The following is a 10528-nucleotide window of genomic DNA, read 5'->3' as shown; positions in this document are numbered from 1 at the left end:
TCACCTCAGCCTCCCAAAGGCGCGGGATTACAGGCTGAGCCACCGAGCCCGGCTTCAGGCAAGCATTATTATTACTTTGCATTAAGTTACATTTAAAAACCTCATACGCTGAGATATTTTATTTTCATTGAGAGCTTCAAATTAAGAACTTTGATTTTAAAATTAAATATAAGGCCAGGTGCAGTGGCTCACACCTATAATCCCAGCACTTTGGGAGGCCGAGGTGAGAGGATTGTCTGAGCCTGCAGGTCTGAGACCAGTCTGGGCAACTTGGCGAGACCTCACCTCTACAATAAATTAAAAATTAGCCCGATATGGTGGCGCATGCCTGTAGTTCTAGCTACTTGAAAGGCTGACATGGAAGGATTGCCTGAGCCCAGCAGGTTGAGGCTGTGGTGGCTTTGAGCGAGCCACTATACTTCAACCTGGGCAACAGTGTGAGACTGCAACTAAAAAAAATAAATAAATAAATATAAGAGAAGTTAATGTGTGTGTGTTTAGAGACAGGGTCTTGTTTTGTTGCCTAGCTGGTGTGCTGCGGCATGATCATAGCTCACTGTAGCCTTAAACTCCTGGGCTCAAGTGATCCTCCCACCTCAGCTTCCCCAATAGCTAGAACTACAGGTGTATAACACCACGTCCAATAATTTTTTAAATTTTTTGTAGAGATAGGGTTTTGCTATGTTGCTCAGGCTGGTCTAGAACTCCTGGCCTCAAGCAATCCACCTGCCTCGGCCTCTCGAAGCATTGGGAATATAGGAATGAGCCTCTGTGCTCATGTTTATGTCTATTAGGAATTTAATAAAGTAGTTAATGTTTATTAGGAATTTTCTATATACTGTACACTAATTTAAGTGCTTTACATTTAGTCCTTTAATCCTCTCAACAACGCTGGTACTATTTTCAGCTTCTTTTTACAGATGAGGAAACCAAAATGATAGCTAAAATAGCTCTCACAAATTAACCAACTATTAAATGATAGAGCTGGGATTTGAGCCAAGTTAGTAATCTGACTCTAGACTTCAATTTAGACATATTCAGTACACTACAAGGTCAAAGTGTTGTCAGCACCATCACCACACTAATATAACTTTTATACACACATAACGAATATAACTGTGAACTTTTATTTATAATTTTTTCATATCAGTTTCGTATGTTTTATCTCATTTACCTAAACGTTCTTTTTTATTTTTATTTTTTGAGTTGGAGTCTCACTTTGCTGCCCAGGCTGGAGTACAGTGGCATTATCACAGCCACCGTAGCCCCGGCCTGCTGGGCTCAGGCGATCCTTCCACCTCGCCTTCCAAGTAGCTGCAACTACAGATGTGAGCCACTACTTCCGGCTACTTTTTTGATTTCTTCTAGAGATGAGGTCTCGCCATGTTGCCCATGTTGGTCTCAAACCTGCAGGCTCAGACAATCCTCTCATCTCCGCCTCGCAAAGTGCCGGAATAACAAGTGTGAGCCACCATGCCCAGCCAACATTCTTATTTTTAAAATTTTCTATTTTACAGACATGGTCTTGCTGTGTCACCCAGGCTGGAGTACAAATAATATGATCTTGACTCACTGCAGCCTTCACCTCCTGGGCTCAGGTGATCCTCCTACCTTAGCCCCCGAGTAGCTAGGCCTCAGGACTGCCCAGGCTAGTCTCCTGGCCTCAAGTGATCCTCGCATCTCAGGTTCTCAAATTACTGGGATTATAAGCATGAACCTGGCCTTATCTTAACATTCTTAAGTAGGTAGGGCAGTATTAATAGCCTCCTATTTGGAATAGTAGAAAACTGTGATTAAGTAACCTACCCAAAGTTAGAAGTAGTGGAAGCAAAAGTTTCCTGATGTGCAGCCTACAGCCTTTTCTTTTCTTTTGAGTTGGAGTCTCACTCTGTTGCTCAAACTGGAGTGCAGTGGCATGCTCCCGGCCACCACAGCCTCAACCTGCTGGGCTCTGGCGATCCTTCTGCCTCAGCCTTCCTAGTAGCTGGACTATAGGTGCACACTACCATGCCTGGCTAATTTTTAAAAAATTTATTGTATATATGAGGTCTTGCCAAGTTGCCCAGGCTGGTCTCGAACCTGTGAGCTCAGGGAATCCACTCGCCTCAGCCTCCCAAAGTGCTGGGATTACAGGCTGAGCCACCAAGCCCGGCCAGCCTTTTCTTTTTCCAGTAGATTGCTTACTACCTGTCATATATACTTTACATGATAAAACTTGTATCTCACTGTTCTTGAGTCCATTACATTGATGGTCAGTTATATCACTCATATCTTAGATAGTGATGTTTCTCTTGTATAAAAACTAAAGCTGAAATAGTAATAGTTTTATGTTCCAAGACTAGAAGGCCAAGAGGGTTCTCCTTTAGGTTAAAGGCACCATTTTTCTTTTCTTAGTAAAATCTCCAAAAGAAATTCTTAGTTTCAAAAAACCAGCAAGCTACACCCAGTTTTGACACATAATGGATGACTATTAAATATGAAATTCACTTACTTGTCAAAGCTAACTTGAGCTAATCCAGCAGTAAAAGCTCCATCATCAACTACTTGGGCTAATCTAGCCCATGCCTCTGCAGCCGCACATCTCAATAGGGGGATGGGACTTTCTAGAGCTCCCATAACTAATGTTAGGACAAGTCTTCTCATTTCTTCTGCACCCAAACTTCCCTTGGAGTCAGCCACGTACTGAAATATGTAAAGAACAATCCAAATTTATAACTGGGATAAATTCTCTCTAGTTTGGAATGTATATGCTGATTAACTAAGTACGTTCATACTTGGATTACTACTTTAAAAAAATCAATCACAAAAATCCACACTGATCACACAAAAATAATTTGATTTTTTTTCACAAAGCACTTTATAATTTTAAAGCTCTAGGCAACAATATGGCAATCAATTATCACTGCTGTATTACTGTGTTTGGAAGAACATTTACAGAGATGTCCATAAAATGAATGATCAATGAAGTCTATTATATTTAACTGTATGTAGAAATGATAAGTCATAAATGTAGTAACAATGAGCTGATTTGGTCTATAAGTCCATCAATCCTTGGTCTAGGATATCAGGATCAGTAGGCTAATGCATGACACTAAGCCAAGATTACAGGTTTGATTTCTGACTAATAAGCTTTATGTGGAGAAAAAGTAAAAGGAGAATTCCAAATCCTGAAACATTTTCATAAAGAGATTAAGAAAAATTAAGAAAAAAAAAGTACTTTATAAACAGCATCCTCCAACCTCCTTGGTTGGTCACATTTAAAAAAAAATTAAGCCAACATTTGAATTTAAAAAAATAGAATTACCTTTAAGAAACTAGAAACTGAAGAAACAACATGTAACTGAACTACTTGCTGACGAGCTCCTTTTGTGTGCTTTATACTGTTCAAAAGCTGTTCCAATATAAGAAGCCTACAATCAGAAGCAATAAGATTTAAAGGCAAGTGGATAAAATTTGCTAATAAAGACAATAAGCCAAAGGGCATTATTAAGTATGTACTGTCAATTTTTTTGCTGCATTATTTTGTTGGAACTACTGAAATAAGATAAACTGTTCTTCAACACCTTGAAGTATTTTAGGAAAAAAAATTATAATAACCAATAGAAAAATATTTTGGTTATGGGATATTCTAACAGTAGGAAAGAAACATTATTTTGTGATAAAAAATTACAAACATATCACTTAATAAAAGATTTTACCCGTGCAAATGCAACTATTTCAGTTAACTATTTTCATCAACTTTTTTGGCCTCTTCCTTTCTCCCTTCTGGTATCTTTTATTTTTCCTAGAACCTGGACACAACTGACACCTAAAAGCAGGGAAGTCCACAATACCATTTAAACCTCACACTTTAGGTGCTTTAAACTACTGCGGTATTTATATATATATGAGAGTGCACATTTCAATAACTGTGAAACTAAAATTTGAGATAAACCAAAAAATTTATTAAATATTGATATAACTATGCACAAATTTACATATAACATATAGCCTTGAATATTACAGAATTTGGTCTTCTTACAAGGTAGCTTATAAAAACACAAACTTAGTCTTTGCCTTTCTAGCCTACCCAACATAACATGTTGCAACTAAAAGAGCCCTCCCATAGGTACTTAAAACAGACGATTCTTCTCCTTAAAGATAGGTGAAAAAACCCTCAATTTCCACCTCCCCCCTAAATTAACCCAGAATTATCAAATTTTCATCAATTTCAGCAGATTTAACTCCAGAAATAGATTATGGAAAACTGTGAGGTCTTTTGCATAAGCATTTCTACAGAACTTTTAGCACTGACCAATGTTTTTGTTCCAAATATCAGGACTAATGGATTCAAATATATTGGTTCGATTTAAAGTTAGTATCAACTTTCCTCATTTATAGTTAATGAAAAGCAGCAGAGCCTTTGAGCCTCCAACTATACTTTAAAAAAAAACTTGGGATAAAGCTACATGTATCACAATTTTAATCCCTGCTTTTCTCTTTTAATATTACCTTTTAAGCACTTTTCAAATCATTTTTATTCTTTTATAATTTTCATACGCCCAAATTTTATGACACACGTGTACTACAATTTATTCTACCATTCTCCTACAGGTGAGAAAAATGTTCTAATTTTCACAATTCTAATTATGATAAATATATACAGTATTTTTGGTCTGGGGTTAAATATGTCCATTAGCTATTTATGTATCTTCTGTAAATTGTTTTTTCAGCACAGAGGTTTAAATTTCTTATGTTGAGATTAAAGATACATAACCATGAAATAAGTTTCCTCATTTTACTATCAGTTTCTCCTTTTAAAAAACATTGTTTCTAAGCTTCAAACTTCCTATCCTCTCTTTTCTCCCTTTAATTGAGACAACCTAAAATAATACTGAAGATAATATTTTCAGTTGTAAACTATCTTGATGGCAGGAACAGTAGTTTATAATTTATCATCTTCATCTTTCGTATTTTTTTTTTTTTGAGTTGGAGTCTCACTCTGACACCGAGACTGGGGTGCAGTGGCCTCTCCTGGCTACCACAGCCTCGACCTGCTGGGCTCTGGCAATCCTTCCGCCTCAGCCTTCCGAGTAGCTGGAACTACAGGTGCGCGCTACCACACCCGGCTGATTTTTTGATTTATTGTAGAGATGAGGTCTTGCCAAGTTGCCCGGGTGGGTCTTGACCCCGGCAATCCACTCACCTCAGCCTCCCAAAGGCGCGGAATTACAGGCTGAGCCACCGAGCCTGGCTTATCTTTATCTTTCTAGTATCATGTGTTAGGCATATAAGTAGGCAGTGAAATGTGCTTGTGGAACAATCATAAAAGATAACTGCATCGAGTAAGTAAAAACAGGGCAGGACTGGCTGAACATGGCCTAAGGATATGGTGTTCCCCAACCCTAATGTAATCCCTGAGTCCTTCATTAGATCTATTATTCTGTTGAGGCTATAAGACAAGTTGTGCTTCAAGTGGCAATTTTGTTAACAAATCAGAATGGATTAGGAGACTGTATCTTAAAAAGGAATATATGAGGACATGTGTACATCTTATGGGATGAGAAAAGCTATATGTATAAAATCAATTTATAGAATATACTAAAATGATGGATCACCAAGAATTGGGAAAACCATATACTCTAAGAATACTTACAAAAATATTAATTCCTTATTTCAAGGTTAATTCTGTTCATCAAAAAAAATGTGAAAACTCAGAAAAGTACATGAGAAAAATAGAATTCAGCTATAACTCCACCACCTTGAAACGGCCACCATTATCATTTTGACATCTTTGATTTTTGTCTTTTTTCCCCAGGAATTTAGATAAAATTTTTAGAAAACTGGGATACATTGCACATGCTTGGCTAATAATTTGTTTTTCTTTGTTTCCCCTAAACAACATTATCAGGAATTTTTCCATCTTATTAACAACAATAGCAAAAAAAATTTAAACATTATTAGTATTATATATTCTGGTGATATAATAATTTACTTAACCAATTTCCTGATTTGAGACATTTAGGTTATTTCTAATTTTTTTTTTTCAGCCGAAGTCTCACTCAGTTGCCCAGGTTGAAGTACAGTGGCATGCTCACAGCCACCGCAGCTTTGACCTGCTGGGCTCAGGTGATCCTTCTGCTTCAGCCTTCCAAGTAGCTGGAACTACAGACACACACCACCACACCCAGCTAATTTTTTTTTGAGTTGGATTCTCACTCTGTCGCACAGACTGGAGTGCAGTGGCCGCTCCCGGCCACTGCAGCCTTGACCTGCTAGGCTCCGGCAATCCTTCCGCCTCAGCCTTCCGAGTAGCCGGAATTACAGGCATGTGCTACCACACCCGGCTGATTTTTGATTTATTGTAGAGATGAGGTCTTGCCAAGTTGCCCAGGCGGGTCTCGAACCCGCGGGCTTAGGCAATCCACTCACGTCAGCCGCCCAAAGGCGCGGGATTATAGGCTGAGCCACCGAGTTCGGCTTACCCAGCTAATTTTTTGATTTATTGTATAGACGAGGTCTCTCCATGTTGCCCAAGCTGGTCTTGAATCCGTGGGCTCAGGCAATCCTCTTGCCTTCGCTTCCCAAAGTGCTGGGATTACAAGCATGAGCCACTGTGCCCAGCAAAGTTTTTTAAATTATGAATAACATGATAAGTATCCTATTTATAAAAATTTTTCTGTCCATTTTTAAGCATCCTATTTCAGACATTTTGTTTCAAGAAAATCTATGCCCAAATGCCCTCCAGGGAGATTGTGGAAGGTAAATGTGACATCAAAGGGGAATTAAGGACAACTCTATGATCAAGTTCACAAGTTTAAAATCTAAAACATCATTATCAGATCACATCCTACATCTGTCATAATGGAATTGAATCACGTTGACAGTACTAAAAATACATCGGGTTAGACCTTCAGAATTCTTTTTTTTTTTTGAGTTGGAGTCTCACTCTGTCGCCCAGACTGGAGTGCAGTGGTACACTCCCGGCCACCGCAGCCTCAACCTGCTGGGCTCCAGCGATCCTTCTGCCTCAGCCTTCCTAGTAGCTGGAACTACAGGCCCGCGCTACCACACCCGGCTAATTTTTTGATTTATTGTAGAGATGAGGTCTCGCCAAGTTGCCCAGGCGGGTCTCAAACCCACGGGCTCAGGCAATCCACTCACCTCAGCCTCCCAAAGTGCAGCATAACAGGCTGAGCCACTGAGCCCGGCTCAGAATTCTTTATACTGTATTATAATTTGACCTGTACTATTTTCTTGCCCACAATCATGGACCAAAGACTATAAAACAGAGCTGACAGAACCCAAAATCATTTTCTCCATCCTTTGCCCCTCAATCATGACAAGGACTGAATATGCTATTAACTAATTAAAGGTTCAAGATATATGATGATACCAATTCCTTTAGAGATCTCAACAAAAGATTCTGAATCTTCAGAAAGATGGAGATAATTCTTAGTAACACTGAATTAGGATTCTTTTTTTTTTTTGAGTTGGAGTCTCACTGTCACCCAGACTGGAGTGCAGTGGCCGCTCCCGGCCACCGCAGCCTCGACCTGCTGGGCTCCGGCGATCCTTCCGTCTCAGTCTTCCAAGTAGCTGGAACTACAGGCACGCGCTACCACGCCCGGCTGATTTTTGATTTATTGTAGAGATGAGGTCTTGCCAAGTTGCCCAGGCGGGTCTCGAACCCGTGGGCTCAGGCAATCCACTCACCTCAGCCTCCCAAAGGCGTGGGATTACAGGCTGAGCCACCAAGCTGGGCTTGAATTAGTATTCTTAAGTAGTATCTATTATAACATACAATTATCAGCTTGGAAGGAAATGACAGATATTAAAACAAAGTTTTTAGTCTAGATGGAGTAAAGATACATAGCTAAATGAACAAAGAGCAAAACGTAACTTTAAAAAATGCTGATTTATTTTATAACTTTAGAGAGGGTATATAATGACAAAAGTTTTTTTGTTTGTAACTTGGGATCTCACTCTGTCACTCAGGCTAGAATGCAGTGGCATGATCATGGCTCACCACAGCCTCGACCTCATGTGCTTAGGTGATCCTTCAGCCTCAACCTCCCAAGAAGCTAGGATTGCAGGTGCACTTCTGAGTAATTTTTTGATTTTCTGTAGAGACAAGGTCTTGCTATGTTGCCTAGCAATATAGGGTTCAAGTCATCCTCTTGCCTTGGCCTTCAAAAGTGCTGAGGTTATAAGCATGAGCCACAATGCCCAGCCAGAATATTCAGTCTTAAAAAAATTTGTATGAATGATTCTAATGTACAGGTCAAGGATGGATCAATCTTTAGGTGAATTAAGTAATTCAATCTTTGCAATTAGGTACAAAATATATTTGAAACTAACCACAAACTATTGCTACCATAAACAAGATCAATATTATTTCTTTTCTATGTAAAGTATTTTGACATCCTAACATTTTAGTGCTTTGAAATCCTGTAATCAGAATAGAAAGAATCAACTAATTTACAAGATAATTTCTTATGCAGTAATTTCTGGATGCATATAACATATAAAAAACTTATTTTCAAACTTTGGACAATCTCATGTTAATAAATGATTTCTTTAAAACTGTTTAAACATGAGGTAACCACAATGAAAACAAAATGCTTTGAAATATTCAGTTGTTGGCCGGGCTTGGTGGCTCAGTCTGTAATCCCAGTACTTTGGGAGGCCAAGGAGAGAGGACCGCCTATGCCTGTGAGTTCGAGATCAGTCTGGGCAACTTGGCCAGACCTCGTCTCTACAATATGTGAAAAATTAGGCAGGCGTGGTAGCTTGTGCTTGTAGTTCTGGTTACTTAGAAGACTGAAACGGAAGGATCGCTGGAGCCTCAGCAGGTCGATGCTGGGTTGGCCCTGAGTGTGCCACTGTACTCTAGAGTAGGCGACAGAGTGAGACTCCAACTCAAAAAAGAGATTAAAAAAAAATATTCAGTTGTTAAATATAGATATTTTAAGACCTTTTGTCTTTAAGCCATACACAAGGTGGCACACACCTTTAATCCCAGCACTTTGGGAGACTGAGGCAGTAGGACTGCTTGAGGCTAGGAATACATAACCAGCCTGGACAACTTAGTAAGACACCATTTCTACTAAAACAAAAACAAAAACAAAAAAAATTAGCTGGACGTGGTGCCACATGTCTACTGTCCCAATTGCTCTGGAGGCTTGAGCCCAGGAGGTCGAGGTTTCAGTGAACTATGAGAGCACCACTGCATTCCAGTCGTGGTAACTAATTGAGAACCTTTCATCCCTGTTCCAGACCCTCCCCCCCACAAAAAAGTCTCTCTGCTAGAAATGGAAATACAAGGGTAAAAAGAAAAGGGCCTGCCATTTCACAGAAGCATCATAACTGGGATAATAGGAAATTAGAAATGTAACTTTCTTAGTCATGCAATTTCTCTCCTGTAGCTTTCTAACGACACTCACTGAAAACTGCTGATAATTGCTTATGATACACTTGTAACTGGTATCCTGTCAGAATTCTTCTTTTAAAAGTCTCCAAATTATTGCCTACTATTTTTATTCAGTTAGAATCCAAACAGAATTAAGTTTTGCTTTTATCTGTTCTCCATGGTTTTATTAAAACAAACAAAACCTCTCCCCTTCCTTGAATATTTATTTATATTATTATAATTTAGGTTGAGGGAAAAGCTATTAGCACATTTTGTAATTTAAAACTAAAACAATAAAAATAAGAAAGTATCTCCTTGAAACTACAATTGGACAATATATCTGTAAGAAAAACTTCTTTAAGATAATAATAAAATCATTTTTTTAAAAAGAAAAGGTTAGCTGGGCTCGATGGCTCAGCCTGCAATTCCGCCCCTTGGGAGGCTGAAGTGAGTGGATAGTCTGAGCCCGCGGGTTCGAGACCTGCCTGGGCAACTTGGCGAGACCTCATCTCTACAATAAATCAAAAAATTAGCCAGGTGTGGTAGCGTGCACCTGTAGTTCCACCTACTTGGAAGGCTGAGGCAGAAGGATCGCCGGAGCCCAGCAGGTCGAGGCTGCGGTAGCCGGGAGCATGCCACTGCACTCCAGTCTGGGTGACAAAGTGAGACTCCAATTCAAAAAAAATAAAATAAAATAAAATAAAATAAAATAAAAGGTTATAAAAGTACAATCTTTTCTTTACTTTTTTAACCTTACACATATAAAAAATAAAGGAGTCATTTAAGAACATGCTTAATTTAGATCCTTTGTTTAAAAGACTATCTCTGTTTCATCCACAGCAGTTATTGCTATCTTAATCCAAGTTAACTATTTTAAATTAATTATATGCTCTAGGAAACACCAGTTAGAGATTAGTTCAAATTTCATCTTCTCCATGAATCCTTCTTTAAATTTTCCAAACCACAATGATTTTCCTCTTAACTTTTTTTTTTTTGACTTGGAGTCTTACTCTGTCATCCAGACTGGAGTGCAGTGGCCGCTCTCAGCCACAGCTGCCTCGACCTGCTGGGCTCCGCCGATTCTTCCGCCTCAGCCTTCCAAGTAGCTGGAACTACAGGCGTGCACTACCATGCCCG

At 39.1% G+C, this 10528-nt stretch overlaps 1 protein-coding gene across 1 annotated transcript in view; it reads right to left on the bottom strand.

Moving 5' to 3' along the window:
• LOC103275265 (HEAT repeat-containing protein 5A) overlaps positions 1 to 10528 on the bottom strand; it is a 72200-nt gene that overhangs the window by 6826 nt on the left and 54846 nt on the right. The window contains exons 16-17 of the mRNA XM_008072670.2: positions 3305 to 3410; positions 2492 to 2682 (exon numbers count right to left, since the gene is read on the bottom strand). Coding sequence (XP_008070861.2) covers positions 2492 to 2682; positions 3305 to 3410 — 297 coding nt within the window. The remainder of the gene's footprint in view (positions 1 to 2491; positions 2683 to 3304; positions 3411 to 10528) is intronic.

This window comes from Carlito syrichta, unplaced genomic scaffold, assembly GCF_000164805.1.
Source record: "Carlito syrichta isolate Samal-C Ts95f unplaced genomic scaffold, Tarsius_syrichta-2.0.1 Scaffold315394, whole genome shotgun sequence".
NCBI classification, from domain to species: domain Eukaryota; kingdom Metazoa; phylum Chordata; class Mammalia; order Primates; family Tarsiidae; genus Carlito; species Carlito syrichta.
This window is presented reverse-complemented; position numbering and strand designations above follow the sequence as displayed.